Source organism: Tachypleus tridentatus, chromosome 13 (assembly GCF_004210375.1).
Source record: "Tachypleus tridentatus isolate NWPU-2018 chromosome 13, ASM421037v1, whole genome shotgun sequence".
In the NCBI taxonomy this organism is placed as follows: domain Eukaryota; kingdom Metazoa; phylum Arthropoda; class Merostomata; order Xiphosura; family Limulidae; genus Tachypleus; species Tachypleus tridentatus.
The window spans coordinates 116,416,376-116,436,579 of NC_134837.1; the positions used below are offsets into that span (position 1 = coordinate 116,416,376).

The following is a 20,204-nucleotide window of genomic DNA, read 5'->3' on the forward strand; positions in this document are numbered from 1 at the left end:
GAAATGATAAAATACTTGCTATTAAAGATGGACCATGAGCTTGTACCTGATTAGATCACCCATTTTATATACAGTATTAATATTATTTAGTTTCTGTTTTTATTAGTTTTTTCTTTCAGATCCAAAGTAAATAAAATTTTATTAAAATCTGGTTCATGAGTTTACTTGTCATAATCATACTTTGTGATGACTACACGACAGCACCCTTGACAACAGATAGTTGTTTGGTATAATAATTGTTTTAAATTTTGAATAAAAATGAGTATGTGTTATAAGAAACTTGCATACTAGACAGACATTATGTTGATATATGTGATTGATTTAGTCCTTTAGGTTTCCAGACTTTTGAATAGTTTGTTAGGTGGAGTTGCAACAGTAACTGAAAAATTAATGGAATGCAACTGTGTGGAAAAAACCAATAAATTTACATTATTGTTAATGTCATCTTAGTAATTATATTAATGTAAATCTTTGGTTTGCTACCTCGAGATGTTGCTGTGACATTATAAAAGAATAGCAATGAAGAGTTGTAGTAATAAAGCCACTAACAGAAAAGGACAGTCACAAGATATTTTCAATAGATGATCAGTTTTAAACAAATATAAAGATATATTTTGGTATGAGTAAAACATTCTAAAAATCAATAAGTGCATTGTAGACAAAATTGTTTGAGATGTGCAGAAATGGAAATTGGAATTTTTTTAATTTGTCTTCATGAAATCAGCTGAGTAAATTTATAGTAATGAAGTAGGAGCTCCAAAGTACTTTTGACTAATAACTTCTTGGAATGAATTAGAATTAAGTATTATTTGTTACCCAAATTTCTTAAATTTTGAAATTTAATATGTAGGTAATCACTTGACCCCTGAAAGGTGTATACTAGTCATGATAGGATTAATCTATAGCAATGTTAGTTGCAAGGACTAAGAGTGCAATGAATATCAGGTAAGGTTAGATTGTGTAATGGTTCTGCCATTTCTCTTTACTACCCTTAGAGACTTGAATGAACAGAGCCTACTGTGGCAGAGATATTATGGATGCAAGTAGTAGGTCTGTTGAGCATGTACTCTCAACCATAATGTCTCTACAGAACACTAGAAATCCCATCTACTTACATACTCAAAGTCAGGCTTTTATTGTTGTTGATCTGCTTATTTGTTCACTTTGTCTCTCCCTTTCTTTTTTCTTGGAAGATTGATGTTTATGGCAGTGAATGTTTCCTGTCACTGAAGTCTAACTTATCTGTACCAGAGGTTGTCTTTATCCTCACTATCATGCCATTTATAAATGACTGTGTATAAATACCAACATATATTATTTACACAGCTACTCTTACTCTCCATAAAATGATAACGTGTTTCCCACTGCTTCCTTGTCCACACAACCCTGAGTGTGGATTCCTGTACATGGTGAAAGGATCTCCCAGGGAAGGTTCTGTTCTTTCAGCTTACCTTCTCTGGGATTTACATTCCACTTGCATGTTGCCCGTGTGTGGTGACCCATGAAGGGAAGGAGAGGATCCTGGTGGTTGAGAGGTCCAATCTTAACATGCCACTTTGGCCTTGAATTCCTGTAGACGGCTGGCCCCCTTGGGTCAATCGACTGGTTCACTTGGGCTAGAGTCAACCAAGTACCTGTGTTGGATGTTTTCAACAGGTGTTGTGGACATTGTATCTGATGCTGGTGTTTGGGTATAGTGCTCACGAAACCCTGGCTTTGCTGCAGTGTCCTTGCTTGACATTGTAATGCATCCCTTCTTAGGGCTTCATGGTGGGTAGGGTTAGTGGACACCGAAATTTCCTTTATCATGGATCCCCCAAATAAAAACATAAATGGTGAAAAAATGGTCCAAAGGTAAATGTCCACGTCTAGAAGATTCTGAACAGCAATCTTCAACATTTATAACACCTGTACCTTTTTTCTGATACTACATTCTCTCTGAGATGCACCTTTAGGGCAAATGTTTTCCTTTATCATTCAGAAGGGACTAGAGGGACGTGCTGGCTTTCCCAAGTCAGTAAAGAAGCTTCGATCTAGTGACATATTGGTGGAAACATCCACATCTCAACACAGTGAACTCCTCATGCATTGAAAGGCAATTGGGGATATACCTATTGAGGTTATACCTCATGCTACTTTGAATTCATCATGAGGAGTTTTTGTTGAGAGGGATTTGAAGAACATCCCTGAGTTGGAGATTCTTGCTGGTTTCTTCATCCAAGGAGTTTCTGCAGTGAGGCATATTTCTACTCGCAAGGATGGAATTATGATGCCAACCAGTGTTCTCATTCTGACATTTATATTGCTGGGTGTACCTGCCACCATCAAGGCAGGCTATCTCAATTGCAGGGTACAGCCATACATTCCAAACCTTCTCAGATGTTTCCAGTGTCAGCGGTTTGGTCACTCGAAGACATCGTTGTGGTTCCTTGATGTGTGCTCATTGCAGTGGCAAGGACCACAATGTCTATGAGTGTGAAATGGACCATCATTGCATGAATTGCAATGGCTCTCACCTGTCCTACTTTTGTTCTTGCCTTAAATGGTTGAAGAAAAAGAGGTGTAACATTTGAAAACAATTCAAAACATCACTTACCCTGAGGCTTGAAAGTTGCTGTCTACTACTTCATTTTGGATGTATGCTGCTGCAATTCATTCCAATACTATAGTGGAAGTGCAGAAGGATCTCTCTGTGTCTCCAAGAGAATTGTTCTCAAAACAAATGAAAAGTCTTTTGACCTCCATGGTTGAAAAATTGATGAATCAACTCAACACCATTACATACATTCCAAGAAATCCCAAGATACATTTCTTCCAGTTCCAGGTACAGGCATTTCCTCGGATACATCTTCTCCCACTCCAAGATGCAAAACATCGTTCATGTGTTCATTCGAGGGAGGTCTGTTGATCTCCATGGATTCTGCCCTGGGTTGATTGGGTAGGTCTTTGCTGTTGGAAGAGGGTTCCAGGGAATGAGGACATGAACGAACGATTGTTTTGCATCTTGGGGTGGGAGAAGATGTATCTGAGGAAATGCCTGTACCTGGAACTGAAGTAAAGAAAAGCAATGTAGCCATAAACAGTAGGATTCTCCACCCAATTTGCCTCCACATAAATAAAAATGACCACTTTGATACAATGGAACTGTCGAGGCTTACGTTCTAATCTGGATGACATCAAAACACTGATTGCTGCCTACCATCCTGCATGTCTCTCCTTACAGAAAACATTTCTGAAACCTGCCGATACAGTTACCTTTCAGCAGTTTGCTTTGCACAGAAATGACAGGCTGTGTGTTGGATGAGTGCATGGAGGGATGGCACTGTTGGTTGATCAGCATGTGCCCACCCTATCTTTGCCACTTGACACACCTTTGGAGGCCATAGCCATCCATGTTTAATTAGGTCTTGCCATCACTGTGTGTTCTTTCTACCTGTAGCCTGGAGAAACATATGATCAATCAGACCTTGATGCTCGCATTGAATAATTACCATCTTCCTTTTTAGTCCTGGGGGACTTTAATTGTCATCACTGATCACAACCTTTCTCTTTTCAGTACTGGTTTCTATACTTATTTTCATGCACCTAGTCAGTCCTTTACTGCTGTTGATCTCTCAATTTGCTCTCCTTCACTATTCTCCCATTTTTCATAGAGGGTTGACAATAATCCACGAGGCAGTGATCATTTTCCTATAATTTTGAGAGAGACTGACCGTGGTCGATACCACCCGACCCACGTGCCCTCGTGGAAGCTGGATCATGCAAACTGGCCTTCTTTCACTGCTCTCACAAAACTTGATCATGCCATCATTTGTAAATCATCAATAGATGGCTGTGTGGCAGCAGTGACTTACTGTATTATACAAGTAGCTGCTCAATGTATTCCTATAACTTCCACATGTTTCCCACAATATCCTCATCCATGGTGGAATTCTGCCTGCCACATGGCATGGAAGTTTCAAAAATGGGCCTGCAATTGTTTTCGTAGGCATCTCACACTCTCAAACTGCGTTGCTTTCCAGCAGTACTGCGCATATGCTTGGTGGGTAAGACATCAAAGCCAGAAGGAATCTTGGATTAAGTTCACAACCAGCATATCTTCTACCACCAGTTCCAAAGTCGTATGGGGCAAGATTTAAAAGGTCAGTGGGCAATATAATTCTGTCCTCCTCTCAATCTCGCTCTCTGATGGCCAGGAAGTAGCTGATACCCAGAGCATCGCCGATACTCTAGGTGAAAGCTTTTGCCAGGTATCTAGCACTTCTGCTTCTTCCTCCACCTTCTTAGCCATCAAGACTCGAGCAGAGCAATCATCTCTTTCCTTTCAAGGTGATTGCCTCTATGACTATAATCGTCCCTTTACACTGGTGGAACTCAAACTGGCCTTTCATTGGTCTGGCAGTACATTGGTTGGACCTGATGATGTACACTATGAAATGCTGCACAATCTATCTCCTGCTTCTCTTACTATTCTTCTGATTGTTTTTTTACTGGATCTGGCAGGAGAATCTCTTTCCTGATACCTGGTGCCAGGCTATTGTTCTATCTTTCTCTAAGCCTGCGAAGGATCCCACGTTTCCTTCAAACTACCATCCAATTGCTTTGACGAACTGTCTCTGTAAGACCTTGGAGAGGATTGTTAATGCTCGTCTGCTTTGGTTCCTTGAATCAGACAACCTTCTCTTGCTCACCCATTGTGGGTTCCGAAGGCAGAGCTCCACTGTGGACCACCAGATTCGACTTGAAACATCAATCAGAGAAGCCTTTCTCAAATGACAACATCTTGTATTAATATTCTTTGACACTGAGAAGGCTTATGATACAACATGGAGTATGGCATTTTGTGAGACCTCCATTTATATGGGTTACATGGCCATTTACCCATTTTTATTAAAAAAAACTTTTAATGGACAGGAGATTCCAAGTTCATGTGGGTTTGACACTTTTCCGTTCTTCACTACAAGAACTTGGAGCCCCACAGGACTATATTTTGAGTGTCTCACTTTTCAGTATAAAGATTAATGCCATCACTGAACAGCTCCCTCTCACTGTTGCAAATGGGCTCTATGTCGATGACTTTCACATCTCATATCAATTGTCGAACATGCGGTATATTGAGCAGCAGCTACAGACTGCCCTCAATCATTTACTGAAGTGGTGGATCACATCAAACGGCTTTAACTTCTCTCTCTCTAAAACTGTTTGCATGCCCTTTTGCCACCAACAGGGTATTCATCCTAATCCTGAACACTGTATCGGTGAAGTTGTGCTGCCTGTGGTCCCTGCTTATTTTTTACTGTAAGCTGAGCTACAGGTCAAATGTACAAGAGCACCGAACATCCTCCGTATCTTCTCTTCCACCACTTGGGGAGCAGATCGATGTTCTATGCCAAAGGTATATCGTGCTCTTATTTGATCAAAACTCAACTATGGATTACTGGTCTGTGGCTCTTCCAGAACCTTGGTCTTAATGATGCTGGACCCCGTTCATCATCAAGGACTTTGGTTCTGCACTGGGGCTTTCTCTGTTTCCCTAGTTCAGAGCTTATACATAACATCTTATAAACTTCCTTTGCTCCTCCACTGTTTGCAACCTGGGGATGTGTTTTCCTTCCTTGGTGAGCCATACTTTTTCATAACAGACGACCTGCCATTGCTCCTTTTGGCCTTCGTATCTAGGTGTAGTTGGAGAAATTGGGTCTGTCCTTGGTTAACATTGCTGCATCCACTGGTAAGCCCATCATGGCTTCTAACAGTCCCCAAATGTGACCTATCTTTAAGTCGTCTGAGAAAAGCAGACACTCCTGATTGGAAATACTGTCTGTTATTTGCTGAACATCTTTCAAACCATCCTTCCGTTCCTATTTATACGGGTGGTTTGAAATCAGGTGACTGTGTGGGCTGTGCCATGGTTTGTTGTGGTTTGGTGGTTGCATGCAGAATCCCCTCTACAGCTTCTGTGTTCACTGCTAAACTGTACACCATTTCTCTTGCCCTGGATCTCATAGAAACTAAACAGTACACAAACTGCACTATTTATACTGACCCGCTTAGTTCTCTACTGGTCTTGGAATCTCTTCATATTAGTTTACACCTTGTTCTCGTGGATATTCAAAACTGACTGGCCTATTTCTCTTTAACTCATCGGTTTCTTTTATCTGGAACTGATGCACCAATGTGTAGTCTGTGTAACACTCATGTCACAATAAGCCATATATTACTTTCTTGCTGTCATTATGACTCTCAACGACGGCACCATTTTAAACATGTTTTATCCCAAAGCTTATCCATAACGTTAGACAGTGTTATTGGTGATGGTGACACTGTCCACCTTGAAAATGTTTTTAGTTTTTAAAGACCATTATTCTTTTTAATGCCATTTAGGTTTTTTTAATTTATACATTAGACTTTTTTTAAATGTGATTTCCTTTTAAGAGTCAGTCCATCTAGTTCGATTTGAAATTAGAAAATGGCCATAACTTCAAATAACTCGAAACCAGGACTGGAAAGGCCAGCTTCAGGTGACTAATGCTGCTGTTTGAACTACCCGTTCGTCATCCTGGTGAGTTATTATTAAAATTTGTCTACAAGTCTTTTAAAACTTTTGTTACATTACTTTCTGAAAATGGCTGTAACATCAAATAACTCAGAACCAGGAAAGGAAAGGCCAACTTCAGGTGACTGACAGTGGTTTTTGTACTTAACTGTTAGTCTTCCTGGCAAGTTATGATTATTACAGTTATGCTACAGAAAGTCCTTTTACACCTTGTATTACTTTAGTTTTTCTCTTAATGTTGTGGACTGGATACTATTTTTGTTTTGTTTTTTTTAAACTGTTTTATTTTATCTTAATTTCCTTTTATGAATTTTACTAAATTTACTTTAAATTTAACTTTTTACCAGATGTTTGGTGCAGATAGCCTAGCGGCTTTGTGTCATAAAATACTAAATCAACCAACCAACCTTGTCCACACGAAAACTCTTGTAACCAGAAAAGGGTATCGTGTACCCTCCTACAAATATCTTACTTTTACTAACCTCATAGTCTGCAGAAATGCTTGAACCTGGGTCTGACAGATTGGGCATCATAATTGTAGAAAACTGTGGATCAGGTTTCTTTCCAGGATCCCTTCAACTATCATTCTAAAGGACATTTGAGACAAATCTTGGAGAATAATTGTGAAACATTGATTTCTTCACCTCTCAGTTTTTGCTGTCCTTTGATCAAGGAGTGGGTGATTTTTATAGAATTACTATCAATCTTGGAGAATGCTTTTCCTGTCATTCTGGCACCTGTATCTATTCTTCTCGAGTTTTGGTGCTAAATATGTGGAATGAAATGATTATTTAGTGTCAGCTACTTTTAAAGAATCACCAAAGTTTTCTTCACCCATAGCAGAGTCTTGTTTTCAGCATTTCCAGTTACTTTGAATATATGTGAGACCACATCACATTCACATTACTATGTGTAAGGGAAACTGCTGATTCTTCAAAAGAAGTTGAGACTAAACAGTCAGCAAAGAGCTGCTAAACTTTTAATTTGGGTAATTTAACTTTATTTCAACTTTCATGCTATATTGTGAAATGATTTTGCTTCCTTTTAGCCTTATTAACATGTTGAAACAGACTATACACTCTGATATGACTTAAATTGGATCAATATTGGTTTAATGATATATTTATTGGACTGCATGATATTTCTTGTTGGATACTGCATCATCCCCTTTTCTGCTTGTCTGGTTATTATCTGATTCTTTTAAACTAGATCTAACATAAAATATTTCACAAGATTATATATATATATATATATATGTGTGTGTGTGTGTGTGTGTGTAATTTTCATCCATTTTTCAAATCCCAAGAATGATTAAACAGATTTTTAATGATACAGTTTAGTGTAACCCCTTTTTATCCAAACTGGACTTGAAGCTTCAGCCTATGCTTTTGCCAGAGAATCTGTATTGAATATGTTAGATGTCCCACAGTGACATAGTGGTAACTTTCAAGACTTGTTACCCTAAAAACTGTGTTTTGATACTTGTGATGGATACGACACTGATCATTCATTTTTTAACACATTCAACCCACGAACATATTGGACCTCCTGCATCATCAGAAACTTTATCTTTACTTGTGGGTTTTTCACATTTCTCTGTTCAGAGATTGTATGTAATTTTATAAACTTCCATTTTAAATTCACCATTTGTAACTTTTTTGAAGTATTCTGTGAAACTACCCTCTTTAATGCAGCCTTCCACCTGGACTTGTATTTTCTTGTCTTAGTAGGCCATGCTATGTGACAGTGTATTTAGTTATTTCACAGCACATATTTTTAATCTTAAAGGGTTTTGTTTCTAACTCTTATGTATATTCTTGATTTTTTATTAACTTTATTACTATTTTTTGTTGTGTAAAGATATTAACTACAAGGAACTTCAGTAGTTTTGCACAAAAATCTCCAATAAACAGTAATACAAAGGTAACTATTCTTCTGAAACACAGCCATAAGACAAACATTTAATTTGCTTTCAGGAATTTGTGTTTCTTCTTTAAGGACTTGATGCTAGTTAATTGGATAATGTGTTATTTCAGTGATGTTATCAGTGGAGATACAGGTGACTTACACGCACATACAATTTGGATGTTTAAAAGCATACTATAAAACAGCTTTAACGTTTTTATTCGCTTCCCACTAAACAGTCTGGAAACAAAAGTAGTATCTAATTTAAAATGGTTTTATTCATGAGATATACGTCTAAAGTTTTTTTCACTTCTACCTTTATTTCGAAAGTAAGTTTAGCATCTATGTATTAAACCACTATTTCACTTCATTTCATAGTCTAATATTTTTTTGTTTGTTTAAGACAAAGTATGAATGATTAGTGACAAGAGTTTCCTCCTCTGATTCATCCAAGTCTAAGAATAAAATACAAAGTTTATAGAAGTAATGCACTGCTAAGCAGAAAAATATGTTTGACCTGGCATGGGGCAGTTTAACTTTTATATCTGTAATTTTCATTGAATATCTTTGCAAGTATTATCTTTTTGACAGCAAATCTGAAAAAATTGACTAAATAGTTAAAGAGATTGCTTTCTAGGAAATGTATGTTGAAACTATTTGTTCATTTTGGTTAAAAAGAAGAAAATCATATTTTCCCTATTGAATGGACATGTGGCAGTATTGATTTTTGGTTGGTGTTTGTGACCACAGTCTGTTCACTTTTCTCTTCTTTGATAGATTGTTTAGGCAGAGTATTCATGATGAAACTTAATAGAATGGATGACAACTGCCTGTTGTGGAGACCCAAGTATAGAGGATGACGTTTTGAAAGTCTTCCACCTATTGTCTTCAAGTCAGCATGTGTGTAGGTGTTGTCGGTCTTTTATAGTGTCCTGGTGGATTGTGGAGAGCATGTTATGATTGGTTGGATCATCACTATTTCTGGTTGGAGGAGAGATTTCTTGTAGAATCAACCAATGGTGCCACATGTTATTCACCTCTGATCTGGAATTTCTGTTTAGTGAAGGTTTAATAGTTAATATCAAATGATTCTTTGATTTTTCTTGTCCTCCAGAACTTGTCTGTGTTGATGATTCTAGTTTTCTTCCAATTTATTCTGTGTCCTGTTGATGTGGTATGCTCTGCAATAGCTGAATTTTGTATTTTCATGAGTCTTGTGCTATATATGTTCTTTTCTCTTGATTTTTTCTGATTATTGAACAAGTGATAATGGTTTTCCATGGTTGGAGATATATTCATGGTTACAACATCGATTTTAGTCTGTTCTTCCTCATAAGTCTTGACATTTATACCTGGGGCTCAACGTAAAAGTTGCTAATTGGACAGGTTTGAAACCAAAACTTTGGCGAACTGGTAAATGTCAACAAGTGCTACTCTTCAACCTCTGGCAAGGGTGATTGCTGCATATTATTGTCATTTGCTCCTTTCATATTTTAATACAGGTACCTCCTGAGACCTGGATGTTGTTTTACAGCTTTCAGGTATGTTGTGAGCAATTTGGTAAAATGCTTCCTTACTGAAGTGACATTGCTGACATAACTTTGATTACAAACTGTTTACTCAACAGTCACTCTGAAATTGACTTGTTCCTTGACATAGCAGTGGTTTGATAATGTCATAGTATTTTATTTTCAGTAAACCACAGTGTAAAAATGTAGGATACTAATAAAAAAAAAACTTCCCTTGGGTTAAGTAATATTTTTTTAGACAAATTTACCAACTGCTCACATATTTCTACATTCTTCTAGATAATTCTGAACTTTTATTCTTAGGATACTCTAACCAATTCTTGTAATGGGGGTTCTAATAATTTTCTAAACATACCACTTTTTTGTATAACTAACATGTTGTGTGAAAACTATAATACAGATCTTTTATGTGGTGACAAGAAGATGTATTTACTGTTTGTTGCAAGTGTTCTGAGTGTGTATAATGGAGTGAAGATGGTAGGTAGACCATACCAAAGGTACCTGAATCACAAGAGATCTTAGTGTCGAGGATATATGCATGCTGTTATTTCATCTATTTTTTATAGAAATATATAAACTGGTTTTTCTTAATCTTTCTTTTCACCTCTGGAGAATATGAAAAAAATTATTTCTGCATTTGTTCCACCAATACTTTTTTGGAAGTTTATTAATCCTTTTGCAGTGGGCTTGGTATAATATACACAAGTTCATCTACACATTTGCACGTGTTGTGTATTTGCACTATAACTTTTGATACAGAATTTGTATCTTTGCAAGAATTGGTAGACTTTAATTTATTAAAGATTACAAAGATTTTGTTTATAAAAAAGTATTTTTAATGAAATATTTTTACTAAAGATTTCTTTGTGAAAATAGTGTTTTGTTATTAGTCTGAGCGATTTTATGTTATGATTAAAAAATCTATTCTTCGTCTCCAAAATCTTATATTATTTGTGTAATCTATAAAACCTCCTGAGTATGCTTGAAACATTTGTTTTCAGTAAGACTATATTTTTATATCATTATCTATACTCTTAACTGTGTGAGGTCTGTCACCTGACCAACGTCACAGCAATCATAAAAAAATTATAAAAACATAAATTATGCTTTTCTTTGTGCTAAAATGACAACATACTAAAATATGAAAATACAAATGTTTACTCTAAAAACAAAACAAACAAAAAATATTAATGCTTATATATTTACATATATATATTTATTATATGTAATATAATATATTATATTATAATATAAATATGTAATATAAAGTAATGCTAACATTACCTAACTTGCAGTGACAAGGTGCACGTGCACTCATGTTATGTATCCAGTAATATAAAACTGACCTTTAGTCTTCCCTATCTTTGCTGTGTGTTAGTGGACTAGTATTTTGTGTTGTAGTCACATTTCAATTATTATACATTATATATGTATGTATATAGATTATTACTTTTTAGAAATAAATTATTAAACTTATTCTTCTTAAAATATAGAACAATAAATCAAGAAGTAAAGCAGACAATTATCTGCTCTTGCTACAACCTTTATACTCAGTTGTTGTTGGGCATAGGTGGCTAAGCCTTTTAAAATTTCACATGTGGAGGATAACAGACAATTTTGTAGGTTATATATATATATATATATATAGTTGGATAACCAAAACATCATAAATAGCTACACTGATACCATAGAATTCTACTATAATTTATTAAGCTACTAAGCTTAATTAGTTACTAAACTAAGCTTTATTTAGATTTAAAAAAATATGAAACTTTGAGCAGACTGTAGAGACAGCCTACCTTGTTAAAAACTTGGGTCAAAATAATGTGGTAGTTTTTTCAAAGAAAAACTCCTCTGGGGTACATTCTAAACTGTTGATTGGTTATTCACCTGTCATATACTGTAGTAAGAATATATAAGGGACCATTTAAAAAAAAATGGAAAGAATTGAATGGAGCCACCATGTTTGTTTCAGTATGTAAGCCACATCTTAGCAAAGTAAAAAGGTATGAGCTTCTTATTCTATATTCTAGCTTGTCAATATTAGTAATTTGAGTTCTTAATTTATGTGAAATTATAGACTTAGTATTTCACATCAGACATCTAAATTCATATAGCGCTGCATTTAACATACCATGTGACTCACTAAAATCTATATTTAAATGTGTTTTTTTAATATTTACTTTTAAATTAAGAAATTAATTCCCATATAATTTGTTTGCAAACTTACTGACAAATTTATAAAATAGTTCAATAAAATTTTGAATGCAAGTCAACAAACTCAATGACATGGCCTTTGAACCCTGACCTATTGTGATAGGATAAAGTAAATAGTCATGTTGTTCAAACATTTTTTCAGTTCTTTTATATTTCTTGTATTTTATTACATGTTAAGTCCTCATAATTATCCCCAGAATGATAAATCACATACTGCACTTTGGAACGTTGGGTACATTATAAAAGTTAAGGCTAAATTCCAGTATTTATTTAGAGTAGCCTATGAGTTGGCAGTGTGTGGTGTATTCTTACTAATTCATCACTTTCAAATTAGGTTAGCATAGCTTTGGGATAAATTCAACAACAACTGGTAGGTATCTCTTGATTGCAGTGTATAGTTACACTACCACTACGTGGACAAATGTCATAATATTCTATATTGATAGTGTGTGATATTTAGTTTTTTTGGGGGTTTGTCAGAATTAGCATTGGTATGTGGGCAAATTTATAGCAACATTTCAAAGATGGTTATATAATAATTATAATATTAAGAAGTACTTGTTTATCAGTTCTATGCATTATAAGCAATACAGAAAAACAGCTGTGGACCTAAAAGAGGAAATTGTTTTTAGCAAATGATGTAATGTATCAACCTAGAGTTACATGTAAGTAAAAAATAAAAAAAACATCTGCAGACCTGCAAAAGTTTTTCAGTTTACCCAACCAGAAATTTTAAAACTGTGTTACAAGCAGTTTTAGAATGATTTTTCTGAAATTTAGGAAATTATATTTTGATAATATTTGAAATAAAATAATGTTATATGTTGAACAGAAAGTGAAAATGAAGAAGCTACTTGCATGGCTGAAAGATAAAAACAAACAAGGGAGTGTTTTGTCAGTTCTAAGTTTTTTTCACTCTTATATTAAGAGAGACAGATATATGGCTTCTTAAGCAAAATCAAGCAGGTTTTTATATTGTTTAAGAATGTTTCATTTAGGACAGTTAGACAAGAAATGATTTCTACAGCTACTAATGATTGCATTTTATTTGTGCTTATTCTGAAGCATCAGTTTTAAGTTTAGGTGTCTATCATTCAATCATTTATTTTTATGTGGTATTACTATGATTGTAGACTTGTTAGCAGGACAGAGTATATGGACAAGACCTGTATCAGTCCAAGCTATCTAATATATTGGCATGCTGTAATGTTTTATTATGCTTGTTGGCATTATGTGAGCACTACAAGTGTATTGAAGTGTTTGTATACATGAAGAAAGGTTGTGTTTTTCAAGGTGAAATATGCTGTCATGTATTGTATGCCTTTTTTTGATTTCCATAGAACTTTTACCAACCTATTTCCTTCTATTTCTATATCTTATTGTTCATAATATTTACATCCCAACACTAATTTGAAAATATGAGAAAAACTCTATGTTAGTTGACTGACAAAGAAAAATATTAAAAAAACATCTCTTATAAGACAGATTTTGTCTCCAAATATTTTTCATGTATGCAATATATATATACTTTTACAAATTTAATGTTTTTTTTAATTTTTTCTTGTAGTCCTTGTAAAGTAGCTCAACCATTTTTATTTGAAGAATCAACAAAAAATGGTAGTCTTGCCCCATCCATGGGACAAAACGAGGAGCAGATGGACACAAGTAGCTGTCTTCCTCTTATGGTTCAACCTCCTAGGTCTCCTGCAATTCCTGCTCGTAAACAAGGCCTTAAGGTACTAACAGCAGTATTTCAGTATTATTATACTAGATAAGGTAGTAATAAAATACTGTATTGGCAACAGATTTCAAGAGGTTCTTAAGTTTACATGCAAGGGATGCATCAACTGACAGTTACTCTCAGGAAGTTTGAAACAGTACTATTAGGGCTAAAAGTCGGGGACTGAGGACTTAATTGTAATGAACATGTTATTTTGAGCAACAGATTTCAGCCTTTGGTTTGTGCAGATGAGGATTTATTGTAGAGAAGGAAAAACAAACAGGACAGAGAAGGATGTGAATGGTAAACTTAAGGTTATAATTATTACAGGTAATTATTTGACAAGGATAGTGTAGTCTGTGGGATAAATAGAGGGAAAAGAATTAGATTTTGCTACACAGGGGTAATGATGGAGGTTATAACTGACAGAGCGAGAGATATAATAAAGGTGCTAGCAGTGCTGTAGTTTTTGTTGTGCATGTAGGAGCTAATGATGTAGGGAGAGGTAGGTCAGAAATGCTGACTAATAAGTATAAAGGGTTGATAAACTCACTTAAAGTAAAAGACCATAACTTAATATTTTTTCAAGGATACTGTCTAGAATTATTTGTGGGGATGAAATTATAAGTAGGTCAGTTGGTCTGAATGCTTAGCTTGAGAAGGGTATTGAACTGTTAGAGGAGGGCTCCTAGAATGGTACTTGCAATGGAGGGGTTGTTATATGAGAAGAGGTTAAGATCTGTGAAACTGTGTTCTCTTGAAAAAGAAGAGTTAGAATGGGATCTGATTGAGGTGTTTAAGATTGTTAAGGGAATTGATAGTGCTGATACATCATCTTTTTTCATATTTAATAGTGAGAATGGTAGAACTAGGAGCCAGAATATAAATTTTAGCAGGATAGGAACCATCTTTAACCAAAAGTTTTATATTTTTAATGTGGCAGTTGTGTTTTGTAACAAGTTGCCTTATAGAAACAGTAAAGTTAAGTAAGTTTAAGAGAAAATGTGATAAGAGCTGGCTTTGAGTTTTTTGGTTTTTTTTTGGATAAACTTAGTTTAGATGATGGGAAAGCCTTGATGGACCAGTATTTGTTATTCATTTGTTATAGATTGCAACTGAATAAAGTTACAGAACAAAACTGAATATTATTGGAAAAATAAAGTAAAACTTATTATGTCTTAAAAGTTTAGAAAAATTATCACAAATTCCACATATAAGGAAAAGAAAGCATAATGCAATGGTATGCTCACTTTTAACTTGAACCAGTTAAAAAAACTACATAATGGACATTCAAATATAACATTATGTAACAAAATTTTTACTTTTTCTTGTTCCTGGACAGAAATTGTTATTTCCCAATTGCTTATACCTAAAGTAAATGGAAATGACCTATTTTTCTCTTCAAACTTTGCTTTTGTGACCTGGGTAATGAAATTTTCAAACATGATGGGAGACTACATTTGGGGGCTGATACGTGAAAGTGATTTACACTACAGTTGCAAATCTTGAAAAACTACTCACTTCTAAACATTTTTGTTCATTTTTGTATAACTTCAGTTCAAATACATGTAAATCTTGATTCATATGTTGTTTTATTCAGACCTTATGTAAATGAAAATGTTGCAAATTTGCTCATTTTTACATAGAAAATAGGTTAATTTCTAAATTTCATTATCCAGGTCACAAAAGCAAAATTTGAAGGGAATAATGACCATTTTCTGTACTTTTACAACATAAGCAATTAAGAAATAACACATACTATCCAGGAACAAAATTTGTGTTACATAGTGTAATCAAAGAACAAGCTACAGAATGGTAACAATGAAATATATCTTGATGAAGTAGAATGCACATAGTTCTGACAATACACTATAATATTTAATTTATGTTCAAGAGAACTTAGTCGAGAACTTAAATGTTCCTGATTACCCTAATATTCTTTCTGCAACAATGCATATTAAGTTTGTTTTTTAAAAAATTCAGGTTTTTATATACGGTTAAGCTAATAAATCATTTAATAACATACTTGATTTGTTGTTTGGTCCATATTTCTTTCATGTGCAAATATTGGAACATTTTCTTATAACACACTTGTTGGTATTAACAGTGTATTTCTCAGATATGTTTGTTTTAACATTTTGTTAATATATGTTTTTATTTTGTGACATCACTAATTTGATGACCTGTTTCTTTAGATATAGTTCAGTTATCCAAGTAAAAACATCAAAAGTTTTATCAAGAAGAAAGTTTCCATTTCATTGGAGGCCACCCCATTGCTTCTATTTTCAGAAGGATTACTTATTCATCTGTTGTGTTTTTTTTCACAGATTTACCCTTGTTGCTTATTTTCCTTTTCCTATCAACCAACAGTTTATCTAGTTTTTTGTGTCCTATCTTGACAACCTTGGCAAAAGTATAGTAGTGTTACTTGTGAATGGAATTGAGTATTAGCAGGTGTTTATAGTCATTGTTATTTATGTTTTGATGAGAGGAGCAAAGTATGGAAAAGAGAACCAAGTACTCCAGAATAATTCATTTTACTGATTTACAGTGCCCCAGACACTTTCAGGAAAATGCAAACTTTCCCATTTTGTCTATAGGTGGTGGGATATCTTAGTTTAAAAAATCTTTTAAGAGTCCTACATAGTGTTTTTTTCATATGTGGAAAGAGAAGGAAAAATAAACTATTCAAATTTTAATTTCTTTAAATTTAAAATAAATAAATAAATATATATAAATATTTTATTTCTTTTTTGTCATATAGGCTGAAATATATATTCTTTAAATTTAATTATGTGCCTATATTAGAATAAATATCAAAACAAACACTAGTTATAATTTTAATATTTAAGCAACTTCATAGAAATGTTACCTTTATTATTTAGTTTTTTAATAGGATGGAAGAAGAAATTTTGTCACTTGGTGTTGTTGTAATTTACTCAAAATTGTTAGGTTACTTTTATTTTTCAATGGCATTTTCTCAATACAGCTTTTGTAAAGTATAAACAGTGTAGTCTATCTATGCAGTTACGTTATACACTTATGTGCAATAATTTATTAAGGTTGTGTGTTGGTTTGTTACAGTTTAAATGTAAAACAAGGAGTGTTTGTGTAGAAATTTAAATAAAGTATTCAGAAACATCTCATTTTTATATTGGAACCATGATGCTCAAAAAAGTTTTCACTCTTAATTAAAAGTTATTTTTACAAACAGTATGCAGATTAGGTGAAAAAGTATGATGGATTAATTTGAATATATTTCTTATGGGCATATAGCTAATTTTGTTTCTATGGCCTGATTGACTGGTCATTTATAGGTGTTAGTGTTTTGATAGCCATACTAAATTGATTATTTGTAGCAGTATTTTTATGATAGATTTAGTGGTTGGTCAGTCAGTTGTTATCTTTTTGATAGTCTTACTTGATTAGTCTTTCATTGCTACTAGTTTTCTGATTGGATATTCATATGGATTAAGATCTTTATAAACAACACTTTATAACTGTTAGTGCACAGAGCATAAGAGAAACATGTTTAAAAATTAAATATTTATAGAGGTGCTGATGACAAGCTCATGATAAGAAGTCGTTTTATTGGTTTTAAACATTGCTAGTTTTTTAGTATTACAATTACAGCATCTGTTGACAATCACAAATGAGGTTTGGATACTTGAGCAAAAGAACAAAGTAAATTACAATAAGAAAACAAGTTTCACATTGAATTTTAAAGTAGTGTTTATAAGTATTAAGAAAAGTCTTAGTAGTTATTAATTTTCAAATTTCTCAACTTCTGTTATTTATACTTTTAATTAGTAATTTTAAATTGATTGAAAGATTGTGACTTGAAACACATTGTATTATGGTGTTCTTTGTTTGCATACCAAACTCTATCATTATAATTATCCCAAACATTGAAAGTTTAATGCTGATTGTAACCAGCATATTAAATCATTTTGATTTAGTTGAGACTTTTTATCCTGAACATCAAATTACTACAATTTCAAAAAGTATAGTGCTGGTTATCATGGTTGTTTAACAGCAAGCAGCCATGTATTTTAAAACATCTTTGTGTTTGGATATCTAGACAGCTCTGTCCTTAATTTGGCACTTTCAGAACAGTCATGCTATAGTTGGGTGACATTAACTAAACACCTTGAACCAACTTTCAGATCACCTACTGTTTCGATAATCCAGGTGAATATTGAATGAGTCGTTAATTAAAAGTCAATAACTAATTAATTATGCTCTTCTCCAACTAAGTCAAAGATGTGACATTAAAACTATTTGGAGAATCAATATTAATTAGTAATTATTTTTAACATAATTAGTTATAACTAATGATAGAACTAAAAAGATCATTAGCAGAACTATTAGTGTAATAAATTGTATGATAAATTAATACTATTTTCCATTAGAGTTTAATGTTGTGAAGAAGCTTCAATTGTGAGACTTTTTTTATATATAAATGTGGAATAGGTGAGGAGTTATATGTCTAGACAATTTATTCCCATTTGAGGTTCAAATGTTTTGGAGTTTAAAGAAAGTATACATTGTGTTAGCACTTAAATTAACTCCATAAAGATTTTTCTCAACATTCACGTGTAAAGTATTAACTATCGGAATGTTGTTAAACATGGCTTTCAGATTGTTAAACTAATAAATTAATAATTGAGGTTGACACTGTGTAAAAGTTAGGTTTAATTTTTTTTTCTGAAATTTGAATTAATATTGGATATTGGTTTTAATATTAAAAGTGTATCTTAACTGTAAATTAACTATGTAAGGTTGCTCAAATGTATTAAAAGAGCACATAGGTTTGTTACTTTTGTAGCAGAAGTATTGCACATTGTCAGAAGATTTTCTTCTTCATAGAAACTAACTTAGAACCATGTTTGTTAATTTTTATAAAATTTTTAAAGATATGGTTGAATTTTACTTCTTGTATATGTTAGATGATTATTATGGTTTGATTTTTTGCCAGTAATGTTTTCCTAATAAATATAATATACAGTTTCAGTGTTACAAGTAGCAAAAGAGTAATTTCACAAAACTTCAATTTGTACAAACTAGCATTTTGTATTTAGTTGGATTTTATGAAAATTTTGTTATTTATATTTCAAGTAAGAAATTATTAATAACAATCTTGTTCAAAATGAAATGCGTTTAATTTTTAAAGTAAAAAAAAGCAAGTTTTGGTAGACGTACTTGGTAGATTGATCTTCTTTTTGGAAAAGTGCTGTTCAGATAGGGCTGATTTGTGAGTATTCAGTATTCAACATATCAACTGAAACTTTTTTTTAGATCACCAGAAATTTTGGTTTAGCTCAAAGTAAACATGCAATTAAATAGTTGATTTGATTTTTCTTTTGTTTAGTTAAAAAGATAAAGTTCAAATTTAAGAGCATGTGGATAAAAGACAAAACGTATAGGTATATGCCATGATCATTAGAACAACTGAATCTCAGTAACCTTACAAATCTGTTGTAATCAACTGTAACATATTGTTTATTTTGAAAGTATAACAGTAGTTTCTCTGTTTATTGTAACTTTTTTTTTGAAAAACGGAGGCATATTTTTGTCTTCGTGAACTGGAATTTGGTACCTTGGTAACTTTTATTTTACCAAAAAATAGTTACTTTTGTACATATGACTAAAAGTTTAGTAAAATAACTAACATGCTTATTGAAATTTTTAATCTATGATATGTTATAACTATTTTTAAAATGATTTTTTAAGTTCTTTAAATTTCTAATGTTGTCATTATCTTCAAGGCAAACACATTTTGTAGGTTAATATCAGTACGTGTTGGTAAGATGTTTAAAGTGTGAATTAAATATTCAAAACTAATTTTTGTGGTTTATCACTTGTATTTTTTAAAACCAGTTGGAATGTAAATTAAAGAAATAATTTAGATTTATACTTATATTTAAGTAATTCAATGTACCGAATGTTTATAACATAGGTTCTGACTTTTTGCCAACTTCACAGAGTCTTAGAGTTGGATGTATAACTGAAATAAGTTTTGAGGTATCATGGAAGATGTTACAAGATGCTCCTTTGCATTTTCTTGCCTTCTAACATTCTATAGATAGACATTCAAATGTCGGTAAATGAGAGACAATTAAAAAGAACCTTGTTTGTTTAGTAATGATATTAGTTTTTGCACCTTACCTTTTAATATGGTTATTGCTGGGTATGTTTCAGACACATTAGATTCATTCTGAAGTTTGAAGAAATGTGGCAAACCGAAATCTACAGCATATAGTTCCAGAAAGCTTAT

The 20,204-nt window shown here is 33.2% G+C and overlaps 1 protein-coding gene across 2 annotated transcripts in view; it reads left to right on the plus strand.

Moving 5' to 3' along the window:
- LOC143240083 (ribosomal protein S6 kinase beta-1-like) overlaps positions 1-19,841 on the plus strand; it is a 94,613-nt gene extending 74,772 nt beyond the window's left edge. Inside the window, exons 15-16 of one of the 2 annotated variants that reach the window (XR_013021566.1) lie at positions 6,436-6,562; positions 13,775-13,914. Coding sequence is in view for 1 of the 2 variants with exons in the window: in XM_076481928.1 (XP_076338043.1) it covers positions 13,775-13,943; positions 16,123-16,128 (175 nt within the window). In the remaining variant the exon portion in view is untranslated. Of the gene's footprint in view, positions 1-6,435; positions 6,563-13,774; positions 13,944-16,122 lie in introns of those variants that run through there. The other variant, XM_076481928.1, reaches the window with a different exon arrangement.
- Positions 19,842-20,204: the final 363 nt, after the last annotated feature.